This window comes from Bos taurus, chromosome 23 (genome assembly GCF_002263795.3).
Source record: "Bos taurus isolate L1 Dominette 01449 registration number 42190680 breed Hereford chromosome 23, ARS-UCD2.0, whole genome shotgun sequence".
Classification (NCBI taxonomy): Eukaryota; Metazoa; Chordata; class Mammalia; order Artiodactyla; family Bovidae; genus Bos; species Bos taurus.
Window position 1 is genome coordinate 9744354 of NC_037350.1, and position 13601 is coordinate 9757954.

The 13601-nt window shown below is 50.7% G+C and overlaps 2 protein-coding genes across 2 annotated transcripts; both read left to right on the plus strand.

Moving 5' to 3' along the window:
* The first annotated feature begins 1933 nt into the window (after positions 1-1933).
* Positions 1934-4733, plus strand: CLPSL2 (colipase like 2). The gene is made up of 3 exons (XM_002697213.5): positions 1934-2036; positions 2766-2888; positions 4221-4733. The coding sequence occupies exons 1-3, from the start codon at positions 1950-1952 to the stop codon at positions 4314-4316; spliced, it is 306 nt and encodes a 101-aa protein (XP_002697259.1). The 5' UTR covers positions 1934-1949; the 3' UTR covers positions 4317-4733.
* Positions 4734-5004: 271 nt separating this feature from the next.
* On the plus strand, positions 5005-12278 carry CLPSL1 (colipase like 1). The gene is given in 3 exon segments (XM_059880739.1): positions 5005-5025; positions 11028-11245; positions 12007-12278. Coding segments are annotated over 3 exon segments (360 nt in total). The 3' UTR covers positions 12128-12278.
* The last annotated feature ends 1323 nt before the right edge of the window (positions 12279-13601 follow it).

Sequence of the window (13601 nt, forward strand, 5' to 3'; positions counted from 1 at the left end):
CCTGTAAAACCGGCAGCAGAAACGATAGTAGACGCCAATGCTTCCAAGACTTGGATTTCCCAGCCTCCCTTGCAAAAGGTCGGGGTCACGTGACTTGTTGTGGCCAATGGTGTGCCTGGAAGAGGCAGCTGTCAGGCCTGGCCGAGGCATTGAGGTGTCCACATACCTCCTCCTCCTTTCTCTCGCTTCCTCCATAAGGACCTTGGGGGCCAGTCTTCCAGATGATGCAGCTATGAGATGGAAGAGAGTCTTCCTGCCCCATATCAAAACTTACATGCCTGACAAGTAATGCATGATTGTGCCAAGCCACTGAAATTTCAAGAGTTCTCTGTTATGACAGACTGTGGCAATTACCATGACTGATACAGGGCGGGCTGACAGAGATCTTGGACACAAACCCCTCTGAGGATAGTGGGGGGCCGTTCTTCTTAAAGAAAAGACCTAAACCCTCTATAATTGTCAGCTCACATTGCCACAGCAAAACACCGTAGTCTGGCCTAGACAACAGACGTTTATCTCTCACCCTCTGGAGGCTAAAAATCCAGGTTAAGGATGGTTTGGTCTGGTGAGAATTCTCTTTCTGGCTGGCAGACAGCTGCCTTCTCACGGGGTCCTCACATGGCAGAGAGAAAGAGACAGTAAGCTCTCTGGGGTCCCTTCTCATGAGGGTGCTAATCCCATCCTGAGGGGACCCTCATGGCTTCATCTAACCATGATTATGTCCCAAAGGCCCCACCCCCAAATCTCATCACACTGGGGGATAGGGTGTCAACTTATGAACTTGCGGGAGGGGGGAACAACTCAGTCTATGGCACCCCATCAAGTCAGGGCTCCTCAGATCTTAAGGGCCAAATTTTACATATATTTTAAAAATTGTATTATCTTTATTTACTTTTGTCTGTGCTGAGTCTTCCTTGCTGCTCGCGGGCGTTCTCTGGTTGCAGAGTGGGGGCTGCTCTCTAGAGGGGGTGCGTGCGCTTCTCACTGTGGTGACTTCTCTTGTTGCAGAGCACAGGCTCTAGGGAGCCGGCTCAGTGGTTGTGGTGCCCGGCTTAGTAGTTGCCCTGCGGCATGTGGGATCTTCTCCAAGTGGGGATCGAACCTATGACCGTGCATTGGTAGGTGGATTCTTAACCACTGGACCACTGGGGAAATCCAGGAGCCAAATTTTAAAAGCAGAGAAGCAGCCCAGGGTGAGATGAGGTGGGAGTTTCATCCAGAGGGAAGAGATGAAGCAAGTTTGCCTCCCCCAGGGCCCATGATTGCTGCCTGCAGCTCTCCCGAAAGAACCCTCCTTTTCCTTCCCAGTCTGCCGGTCCTCCATCCTGCCCTCATACCAAGATGGCTGAGTCACATACGATTCACAGATTCTTAGACACTTCATCGACTTCTTAGAACTGGGAGACCTCTAGGTCTTAGAGGTCATCTTCTCTTGGCTCCTGATTCTTACAGACCACATGTCTGGGCCTGGAGAGGGTATGGGAAACACCAGAGGTCCGGGCTGGCTTGTTCAAATAGGGTAGGCCAGGAGGTAGGTAGTTGCGGCAAAGGCAGAGAGAGAGTCCGAATATCAAGAAGCCAGCTGTTTTCATTTCAGCATATACATTTGCATAATTTTGCAAGATAAAGTCTTACTTTACAGTTTTAAGTTTTTACTTGTAAGTATTACGCACGGAAGGCCCCAGGGCCCCCAAAATCCGATCATCTGGCCTGTCAAAGCCTGAATCAGGGTCTCATTCTTTTTCCCGGGCCAGGAGCTTCCTGGGAGCTAGAAAGGGTTTCCGCGGGGTTTGGCCTCGGCTCCCGAGCGGCCTGTGACCATTAACTCCCTCACCCTCCGCCTCCAGCCCAGGGCGGCCGCGGGGGCACCGGTCACGAGGCCGCCAAGGGATTTCTCCCCACCGCCCCTCGGGCTTCGCGGAGCCGCCGCCTCTCTGCCTCCCAAGCCTATGGCCTTGGCCATCGCGCTTCTCCTCTCGGGGGTCCTGCTCCCCTGCTGGGGAGAGTTCGCGCTCTTTAAAAAGGGGTCTACAAAGGTGAGCCAAGAAACATTTTGAACCTTCCGTTCTAGGCGAGGGTGGTGGCCGGGGCATCGCTCTCCATCTAGAAGGGGCCAGTTGGGTTTGGAGAGAGAAGTGGGGGACGGGGCCGAGGTAGGGGGGAGGGGCGGGAGGGGACCACCCCCTACTGGGGATTTCTTCTCAGGCTGGAAGCTTGGTGTGCTCCGAAAGGACTCAAAGCCCTTGCTTCACCTCCCTAGTGGCTCTGGAGGTATAAGAAAGTGGCCTTATAACCAGCAGCCTCCTCCCCCTCCCCTCCCCTGCCTAGCCCCCTCCCCTCCCCTCCTGGGACACTCAGTCCTGCCCCAAGTCACGCCTTGCACACTTGCCCTAGCGTCTGCCCCTCTCCAGCCCTTGTAGGCACGCAGCTCTTTCCTCCTTTTCCTTCCTCGTCTTTCTCTCCACCGCATTCTCTGTCCCTTCCACATCCCCCACTAAAGTGTGATGGGGAGTATTTGGTCCTTCAACACAGGTAACCCTTTGGGACCCACAGAGGTGAGGGGTCCCCCAGGAAAGAAGCAGAGGGAAAAGTCCTAACTTCCCCCTTCCTCTCCCCTGCTCCTCTGAGTGCAGTGGGGGTTGGGACGTGGGGGTGAACTTCTTTAGGACTTCTCTTTCTGGATCCATGGGGCTTTGGCAGTGTCAGGGGACCCCCCACACACACACATGGCCAGAGAGCTGGTGACTTAGGGGTTGTCCCCACAGGCAAATGGGGCTAGGTGCTCCCACCACTCTGAGTGTTTCAGTGACTGCTGTCTCATCAACTTGGACTCTGGTGGCGCCTTCTGTGCCCCTCGGGCCAGAATAACCATGACGTGCTTGCCCCAGGTGAGACCCTGCCCCCGTGGGGCAGCCCCTGCTGGTTCGTAGGGTGGAGATGGTTCAAAAACCCCGCATGGCCGCACCTTTTTTTTCACCCTTTGCTTGAAGCATCCTTTCCCCCCTCTCCACCTGGCAAACTCCTGATCGTCCTGCAATGCAACTCCAGGCGCCTCCTCCAAGAATCCTTCCCTCCTTGGAACTCGCATACCCTCGGGACCCACACCCTCAGCAGAGCATGTATCTCCCTGATTTGCCTGTCTTCTGTCTGCCTCCACCACTGGTCAGAGCTCTGCGAGAGCAGGATTAAAGCATATTCACTTTGGAACCCCCTACCCCCCAGCTTAGTGCCTGCACATAGCAGTTGCTCAACAAACGTTTATTGCATGAATGAGTATCTCTACTCTAACATCACTGCCACAGAGCAGGTGGGAAAAGACCTCCCAATCCATCCCTACCACGCTGCTGCAATGACTGAATTTCTCGAGAGGAGCTGCCCAGGCAGGTTGACGGTTTTGGGATTGGATTTGAATTTAAACCCTGGCTTTACCAACCCCTGTCTTTGTGACCTTAGACAGATCATTTCTGCTCTCTGAGCCTTAGTTTCCTCATCTGTAAAATGGGACTAAGGTACCCCCCCGACCAGCTTGTTGGGAAAAGTATGTGATCCTGGCAATGACGGTGCTCAGTGAACATGGTTGTTATCAGCTGGTGGAAATGCAGGGAGCAGAACGTACAGTGCATCTTGTTCTTGCCTTTTTTCTGGCCCTGGGCCCAAAACTTTCTAGGGAGGCTGGGCTCAGTCTCCATCTCTCTGTCTGGAGAACTGCCAGTGCTCAGGAAGACAGCCAGGTCCCTCCTGTGGCCTAACTACAACTGAAGTAGCCAGAGGGTCTTTTCATTATGGGCACTTAATCTACTTCGTTTTAATTCCCTCAATGACAAATGGGGTTACTATTATTTCCTTAAAAAAATTATTTGTTTGACTGTACTAGGTCTAAAGATCCCGGCATGGGGGAATCTTTAGTTCTGGCATATGAACTGTTAGCTGCAGCATTTGGGATCTAGTTCCCTGACCAGGGATCTGGGCCCCGGCATTGGGAGCTAAGAGTCTTAGCCACTGGACCACCAGGGAAGTCCCTTAGTATTCCCATTTGACAGATGAGGGAACTAAGACAAAGAAGCTTGCCTGAGGCCACAATGTTATGAGCTGTAGAGCTGTCAGACCTCAAGTCTGTCTCATTCCATCACTTGGGCTCTTGCTTCTGCTCCCCAAGAAGTTTAAGCCTCCTTCTTCCCTGCTCCTTGGTGGCTTTCAACTCTCTCACCCATTTTCTGCAGACCAGGAGCGCCATCAACATCGTTTGTCCCTGCCGAGTAGGCCTGAAATGCATACAAAAGGACCCAGACTGTAGCCGTAGGTGCCGTTTGATTTAGAGGAGGACGCAGTCTGGTCACTAACACCCTCCTCCCGCCCCTCCTTGAGGGGCCTCATCTTGCTCAAAGACATTAAAGTCATTTCCTGGCTCTGGTCTCTGTCTGTGCTTCCTGGGAGAGGGAGCCGGATAGGGATTGTTCTGAAAGAAGAGACACGATAGAGCTTCCCATGGTTTGGCCCTGCCTGGAAGCCTGGTGGTCTCAGGGGGAAACTGTGGGAAGGGCGTGGGCTTGTGGGGGTGTAGTTGCTAGGGGAGGGCAAAGGGATGGATTGGAATTTGGGGATTAGTAGATGAAAACTCGGAGAAGGCAATGGCACCCCACCCCAGTACTCTTGCCTGGAAAATCTCATGGACAGAGGAGCCTGGTAGGCTGCAGTCCATGGGGTCGCACAGAGTCGGACACGACTGAAGCGACTTAGCAGCAGTAGCAGCAGCAGATGCAAACTATTATGTATAGAATGAATAAGCAACAAGGTCCTACTATATAGCTCAGGGAACTCTATCCTGTGATAAACCATAATGGAAAAGAATATGAAAAAAGAATATATATGATGTATAGCTGCATCACTTTGCTGTGCGGCAGAAATTAACACAGCATTGTACATCAACTATACTTCAATCAAATAAATGTTTAAAAATAAAGAAACTGAGGCTCACAGAGCTACATGACTTACCCAAGTCTCACCATGGTGTATTTTCTGCTGCAAGTATCCAAAAAAATAAAACAATTGCAAACGGTCTGGATGCTGAGGGAATTCACTGGTGGTCAGAACTGGAAGTGCAGTAGCAGGTTGGCCTCGGGTCGGGTTGAGTCCAGTAGCTTCCATGGCCCTCTGGCTGGATTCCTTCCCAGTAGCTGTAAAAGTTCCAGGCGTCAGGTAATAATAACAGTTAAGATTTATCAAGCACTTACTATGTTCCAGACACTGTGCAGTGTGTTTTCTTATCTGTATCAACTCATCTTATTGTCACAACAAAGTTGTAGTAGGTACTATAATTATCCCTAGTTTAAGAATAGGCTGTTGAGGCTCAAAGTGTCCGAGTAGGGGTGGGGCTGGGGTTGGACCCCAGGCTGTCTTGCTCCACAGGGCAGGGTCTTAACCACAAATCCACCTCACATATGGAGAAATCAGACTCCCCAGAGAAAGGAAACATCTGTGTCACAATTCTCAGCAAACATCCTAAGACTGATTCTAGTTGGATTAGTCTGCTTAGTCTGCATACTCAACCCTGACCCACTCTCCTGGGTCAGACTGGAACGCTGAGTCTCTACCTCAACCCCAGTTCAGTCTGCCTCGGGGTCACCTTGCCCTGGACCCACTCACCACTCCTCATTTGACATAAACACAGTGTAATACAGAGATCTTTTGGATCACCCTGAGATCATAAATTTCTTTTTCTCCTATCTCATTATATCTCAATCATTTCCCTCATGTCACCAAAATATTTTTAAAAACAGCAATGACTTGCTACTATGTATAAAATAGATAACCAAGGAGGACCTACTGTATAACACAAGGAACTCTACTCAATGCTCTGTGGTGACCTCAATAGGAAGGAAATCCAAAAAAGAGGGGATATATATATATACACACACATACATATAGCTGATTCACTTTGCTGCATAGTAGAAACTAACACAAATTGTAAAGCAATTATTCTCCAATAAAAATTTAAAAACAAAAAAAGCAGTAGTGACTGCCTAATTTTATTTTATATGTGGACCATATCTGCCTAACTGTTTCCCTATGAGTAGACAATAAGATCATTTCCAAGTCCAAACCATCTGTGGTCTGTAGGACACAACTTCATGGCTGCAAAAGCAAAATCCTGTTCTAATGATGGCTTCAGCAAGCTGGATGCTTTGTCTCTCACCTGGTGGTTGGGGGGAGGCTGGCTGAGGCTCTGCTGGGAGAGGTCATGCATGCCCCCACTTCCTTCCACCTTCTTGCTCAGTCATCTGCTGCTCTGTTTCCTTCCATTTTTCCCCTTAATTTTTTACAACACAGCACACATAGCAACATCATATTGATATAGCACCTTGGCATAAGAGTAGAAGGGTCTCGGGGCCCTAAAGAGGCTCTCCTGAGGGCAGAAGGCATCCATATCTCTAGACACACTAGTTGGGAAGCTCTGCCTCAGATTGTTTCTTTCCTTCTATAGTCAGAGATAGTGCACCACCTTACCTGCTGGGTCCACCTTCCAGTTAGATGAAAGGGGGTAGAGGGGCAGCAGGCAGCTCACCCTTCCTAAAAGGGCAGCAGGAATTACTTTCACTTACACCCCACTAGGCAAAAGTTGGTGAGCCACTAGTCAGATGGTAAAGAATCTGCCTGCAGTGTGGCAGACCTGGGTTCAATCTCTGGGTGAGGAAGATGCCCTGGAGAAGGAAATGGCAATCCACTCCAGTATTCTTGCCTGGAAAATTCCATGGCCAGAGGAGCCTGGCTGACTACCGTCCATGGAGTCACAAAGAGTCAGACAAGACTGAGAGACTAACATGTTCACTTTCAGGCAAAAGTTAGTCACGTGGCTGCAGCTAGCTGCAAGGGAGGCTGGGAAATGTAGTTTTCATCTGGACATCCATGTGCCCAGCTAAAGCTTGGGGAGTTCTGTTATTAAAGGACAAAAGGACAAAATGTGGGAACAATTTGCTGTCACAAAACCCTTTATTATTTTTTTAATAAGCCAGGAGAGCTTGGCTCCCAGGACCCAGAGCTAATGACTGTTGCTGCTGCTACTGCTGCTGCCAAGTCGCTTCAGTCGTGTCCGGCTCTGTGCAACCCCATAGATGGCAGCCCACCAGGCTCCCCCATCCCTGGGATTCTCCAGGCAAGAACACTGGAGTGGGTTGCCATTTCCTTCTCCAATGCATGAAAGTGAAAAGTGAAAGTGAAGTCACTCAGTCGTGTCCGACTCTAGTGACCTCATGGACTGCAGCCTACCAGACTCCTCTGTCCATGGGATTTTCCAGGCAAAAGTACTGGAGTGGGGTGCCATTTCCTTCTCCAATGCATGAAAGTGAAAAGTGACAGGGAAGTCGCTCAGTTGTGTCAGCCTCCTAGCGACCCCATGGACTGCAGCCCACCAGGCTCCTCCGTCCATGGGATTTGCCAGGCAAGAGTACTAGAGTGGGGTGCCATTGCCTTAGGCAGCTCTAATCAGGTTGTTTTGTTCTTGATTTGTAGTTCTTTATGTATTTTGGATAGTCACTCCTTATTGGACATATCATTTGCAAATATCTTCTCCCATTTTCAGTACGTTGTCTTTTCATTTTTTTCCTGAAGATTTCCTTTGCTGTGCATAAGTAAGTTTTTATCTGCTATAGTCCCATTTGTTTATTTTTGCTTTTGTTTCCCTTGCCTGAAGAGTCACAACTATTAATAGAAAGATACTGCAAAGACCAGTGCAAACACTTGTCTATGTTTTCTTCTAGAATTTTATGATTTCAGGTAGGGAGACTTCTTTGGGGGAGGGGCATGCTGCATGGCTTGCAGGATCTTAGTTCCCTGCTCAGGAAAGGAACTCGTGCCCCTTACAGGGGAGACATGGAGCCCTAACTGATAGATGGCTAGGGAAGTGCCAAGGAAGACTCCATTTTCGATTGGGCAATGATATCTTCTGAGCCTCCACACCCCTTTTGCCCCACATCTAGGCCAGCCAATAATAGCCCCCCTCCCTCCCCTGGTGCTGGTGGGAGAAGCAAACTACACAAACCCCAGCCTGCTTGGGAGAACCCTCAGCCTGGCCCCATCTCCTAGCTGCAGTAAAAGTCAAAGCCGCCCACCCCTTCATCCTTACCACTCAGACCCCCTTGCGCCTGCCCTGCTGTCTCCGGAAAGGTCCATTATTTGAGTAGTAAACCTTTTCATACTGTTTTGATATATGTGACATCATCCATTCCAACATCCAAACCAGTTCTGGGTGGGGGTTGATTTCATCCTCCAAGAGGCACCCAGAAAACGTGGATTGCTCAATTGATTTTCAGAAACTCTGACTTCAGTTTCTCCAGTTCTCGTTCCCTGCCATGGCTGGGTGACCAAGGGAAGCTCTGTGGCTGGGAGAGGCCTGAATGGCTCAGTCACCACATGGTGGATGGTGGCCCTGGAGAATGTCCTGATTCACAGCCGACTTTGCACAAGCAAGACACCCACTTGTGTTGTGTTAAGCCTCTGTGCCTCCTGGGTGGTCTGTTTCCGCAGTGTTTCCTTTCCTGCCATGATTACTGTATGTTAGAATGTCTTGCCCCTCTACCCACAGCATTACCACCTGTTTCCATTCTCAAGACTCAGGCACTTTGTTCTGATTATCTGCCGCCAGACCCACTCCCAGTTTGTGTGTTCTGAGCTTGTAATCCTCGTGCTCACCGAGAAGGCCCACAGAAATGTGTTCAGGTGACCGCACTTTCACAGGAGGGGGAGTTACTGAAATTCTCATTGAAGGTCTCCGGAGGTAGGGAGTGGAAAGGTAAAAACCAGAGTCTAATCTTCTGTTGTTTGATAGCTTGGTGACTTTGGGAGGTTTGGCGACTTCTCTGGGCCTTAGTCACCTCATCTGTGAAACAAATATTCACAATGCTATTTGTTAACAGTAATATACAATCAGATAGGATGAGAGAGTCTTTTGAGATCGTTCTGAGACCTTCTAACTGTATAGATAATGACAACAGCCTCTATTGATTGGGTGCCTACTCATAGTAAAATACCTGTTATTTAAGCATTGCGTCACTCCTATGATATACTGTTATTATGTCCTATTTTGCAGATGGGGAAACTAGGTTCAAAGAGGTTTAGAAGTCCGCCAAAAGCACACAGCCAGTAGATAGCAGAGCTATCTGAATCCAGATCTATCTTGCTGGTGCCAGAGCCCAAGCACATGGACTGGCTACTCTGCCAGCAGCAAGACAAGCACAGTGGACGGTCCAGGAAGCAGCTTGGGGAACATCTGCTTCATCCCCATTGCTTGGTCCTCTGTCCCTTTGGTCTGGGAGCTGGCACTGTTGGCCTCTCCCTCTCAAGCCCAGGACTGGGCATTCATACCTCATTACCTACCCACCAGGCCTCAGTCACGTGGAAGATGCAGGGTTTTTAGCTGGAACATAGAGGCGGCTGCTCCTGGTCCTCCACTTCCTCCTCTCCTTTTTCTTCCTCCTCACTGGGGAGGAAATCAAAAGTTTGGGAGGGAACCTAGAGGGTACACTATCTACCACTATCCTAAGACTCTGTTTGGGAAGGGTGGGTGGACCCAGAGGCTTCTGTGGGTGAAAGCCGGAAGTTGGGGGGCAGCAGGGAGTGCTGGGTGTTTGGGGGGACAAAGAAAGCTCATCTGGATCATGGGAGCCCTGCTGGGGCACCGCTGATGGTCTTGCAGAGGTGAACGCAACAGAGCACTCCTTTCCAAGCTCGCTCACGTCTGGTAAGAGTCATAGACGTTCGTCTCCCCTCACGTTTTATTGAGCACTTAGTACATATAAAGGATTTTGCTAGGTGCTAGCGATAGGTCTGTGAACAAGACACAAAAATCCTTGCCCTGGGAGAGCTGACGTTCTACTGTAGGGGGTAAATAAGTAAAATATTAATATATGCCACGTGATCAACATCTGAGGACAAAAAAAAAAAAAAAATAAGAAAGGGGCTTCAGGAGTTGTGGTGTGAGGAGAGGGTATTCAGGGAAGACATTACTAACAATGCGAAATTTAAGCAAAGATCTAAAGGGAGTGAATGAGGATTAGTCAGTCAGTCGTGTCCTACTCTCTACGACTCCATCAACTGCAGCCTGCCAGGCTCCTTTCTCCGTGGGATTCTCCAGGCAAGAATACTGAAGTGGGTCGCCATTTCCTTCTCCAGGGGAATCTTCCCAACCCAGGGATCAAACCCACACTGCAGGCAAATTCTTTACCATCTGAACCACCAGGCCTTTCCTAAAGGGAGCCAGGCAGGCAGGAGAAGGAGTTGCCCAGGTGGAGGAACAGCCAGGGCAAAAGTCTAGGGAGGGACCTTGCCTGGCATATTCAGAAACAGCAAAGAGGAGTGAGAGAGAATGGAAATGTTAGAAGAGGTTAGAGAGGTCAAAGGAACATTACAGTATTCTTTATTCAGCAGTTCTGCTCTCAGCACCTACTGTGTGTGAGAAATAGAACTGTGATCATGAGTGCAAAAATCACTGCCTTCCTGGAGTTGAGGGGGATAGAAAAATTTAAAAACAGGATAAAGAAGATAAATTCAGAGTCATATACGATGTGAACACGGCAAACCCAGGTGATGGGCCTGCTCCAGCTGGGTGTCCGAGAGGGCTGCAGCCTGGGGCAGGAGAGGGAAGCAGCCAGACAGGGCTCCCGGGGCAGGACACGCGGAGCAGGGCAGGCAGTTGTTGGTTTTGTTTCAGCTGGAGCCCCAGGGCCTGCACACAGTAGGCGCTCAGTATTTGCTCCTTGAAAGACTACTGACATTGTCGGACAGAGGGCTGATGGATGGCAGTGATAATGTCATAAGCCCCAGCCCTGGGGACCGTTGACGTGTGAGCGTGTGCACGTCTGGGGGGTGCAGATGACAATTCTGTGGGGCAGGCAGGTGGGTCTGGCCCACTCTCCTGTGCACCAGGGGAGAAGCTACCTATTTGGGGGACACTGTGGGCAAATCTTCCAAAACTGCTTAGTCCCCTCTAGGCACAAGTCAGGTCCCACGGACACCTTGTGTCCCCCGAACCCCAGCCACACAGACGCCCCTGGGGCCTGAGAGACTGCCCAGCCTGGCAGGTGGAGGGGGCGGTGTGGGAGAAGGAGGCAGGCCAGGCTGTCTCCCCGCAGGACACGGGGGAGATTTGCTTCCAGAAGAAGGGGTGCAAGAGTGGGTGCTGCCACCGGTCTGCTGAGAACTGCGAGTTGTACTGCACCGTAAGGGGGTCCAAGGGCAGGACGTGTACCCAGGGGTGGGTGTCGGGGCCTCGGGGGAGCTGAGGGGGAGAGACCCACAGAAGGCGGAACTGGAGCGCACCCAGGGGCCAGGGGAAGGAGGGAGGGGTAGGTGGGCGGAAACAACTGGGGAATTCTCTGCTGGGGGAGACTTCGGACAGACCCAAGGTGGGTTCCTCCCCCCAGGGGCGTGGAATCCTGGATGGTGGGGCAGGGATGGGGTCCGGCGATGCTTCTTTTTCTAACATGGGTTCCCGTTCTCCGGGGGTCTTCTCAGCAGACCCTGAAGAAGCACGGTCAATGGCACAGTTTAGGTCTGGCCCTAATCCTGGGTCTTCCTCTGCCTTAACCACCCTCATCCCAAGCCCCAGGAGTTCTGCTGTGGCTTCCTGGGAGGAAGTGGACTGAGAGAGGAACTGAGTGTGCTGGAGAGGGGAGCTGATTGACCCATGAGAGGATTTAAGGAGAGGAGATGGGGCCCCCTCTCAGTGTTCATCCACTTAGGACTGGCAGGTGGGATAACAGGGGAAAGCCAATGCCAGGGGCGGAGTGAGGAGGGCACTGTGCAACCCTAGAGGTCAGCCTGGAGGAGGTGACCAGAGGCACAGACTCAGAGCAGCTGGGCGAGAAGGTCCTTTATGCCCAGGCTCCTCTGCTGTGCACAAGTCGAGGGCCCCCGAGCTGGGTTGTGCTGAAGGTGGGGGCTGCCCCCAGAGCAGCCCTCAAGGCTGAGGTCAAAGTGCCGCCTTTCCCTGGCATTCCTCGGCCTGGATAACAGGTATCCCTGCCAGCTGGACCTGACTTGTATATTTCCAAAGAATCAGAAATAGTTTAAAATCATCTATAGCCATTGTAAGAAAATTGAAAAAAAGAAGCCAGCTGAGAAAGCTTTCTTTTAATGATCGCTCTTCGTTGCCTCCTCCCACTTCTCCACCTACTCCTGTGCCACCCAGACTGTGTGTTCCTTTGCCCAGTTCCCAGAGCCTCCCCCAAGGGGGAGGGGCTAGGAGGGAGAGATGATGCACTATCACTGAGATAAAAAGCTTGCAATGTTGCTGGCAGCCATTGCCCCCCTTCCTTGCAAAACCCCAGAATTGTTTGGGCAGGCCACATTCCCAGCCCTGGAGCAGGATTGTAATTAGCCTAAGCCAGTTGTGGCAATCCCATTCTCTTTGCCCAATACTTGCTTTTCCAGCCTCCCTTGCAACTAGCGGTGGTCAGGTGACCCAGCTGTAGCTGTGTAGATATGGAGACGTCAGCCTGGAAATATTAGGGGAAGATAAGGAGGTACCCCGGGAGAGGCACTCTGTCCTTGCCCCCATCCCCAACCCAGCCTCTGTCCCCAGGCTTTCTAACTTAGCAGATGGTGAGAGGATCTGATGTTAGGAGCCCCTGTGAAGGCATTGGCTGAGAGGAGCTGGCACCCAAACACATGCCAACACTTTCATCTCCAGACTTCTTCATGCCTGAGAAATATATGCCCCTTTTGTTTGTGCCATAATTACTTGGGTTTTACTTATTCACAGCTGAATCCAGACTTATCGCATAAACCTAATGGTTACTCTTGAGGATTCATTATCCCAGAACTACAGAATCCCGGGGCGGGCAGAGCACCTGTTTCATTCAGCTCACCCTCCCCCATTTATGTGAATCTCCTCTCCAGCATCGCCACCGAGGGTCACTGAACTTCCACTTGCACATCTGAGTGCCCAGCATCCCAAGACTCTCTAAGGAAGCCCAGGTTTGATGGCTCCAGTGGGTATAAGGTTTTTATATTAAGTCAAAACTAAATTCCTTTTGAAAGTGAAAGTGATAGTCGCTCAGTTGTTCTTTGCGACCCCATGGACTGTGGCCCACCAGGCTCCTCTGTCCATGGGATTCTCCAGGCAAGAACACTGGAGTAGGTTGCCATTCCCTTCTTCAGGGGATCTTCCTGACCAAGGGATCAAACCCCAGTCTCCTGCATTTGCAGGCAGATTCTTTGCTGTCTGAGCCACCAGGGAAGCCCTTTCCTTTTAATTCCACCCATTTGTCTTAGTGTGAGTAACTGGGAAAGAACAGGAAATTGTATAAAGGGTTGGGGGTGGAGTTGGGTGGATTTAGTGCCAACTTTTTCTAATTACATAACATTGAGCAAGTTACTTAACAACTCTGAACCTTAGTTTCTTTTATCTATAAAGGGGAGACAATGAGTTCTCCTTCCCAAGGCTGTTGTGAGAATTTGCTGGCCACAGAGTAAGGCTGCAGCGATTGTTCGTGATCTCTTTAACATAGACTGTGTCAGCTAGCTGTCATCTCTGAGTTTGGCCCAGGAAAGGGGTGAGAGACCAGGAGAAGGGACTGGTAAGTTTTGATGCAGGGCAAAGAATATGG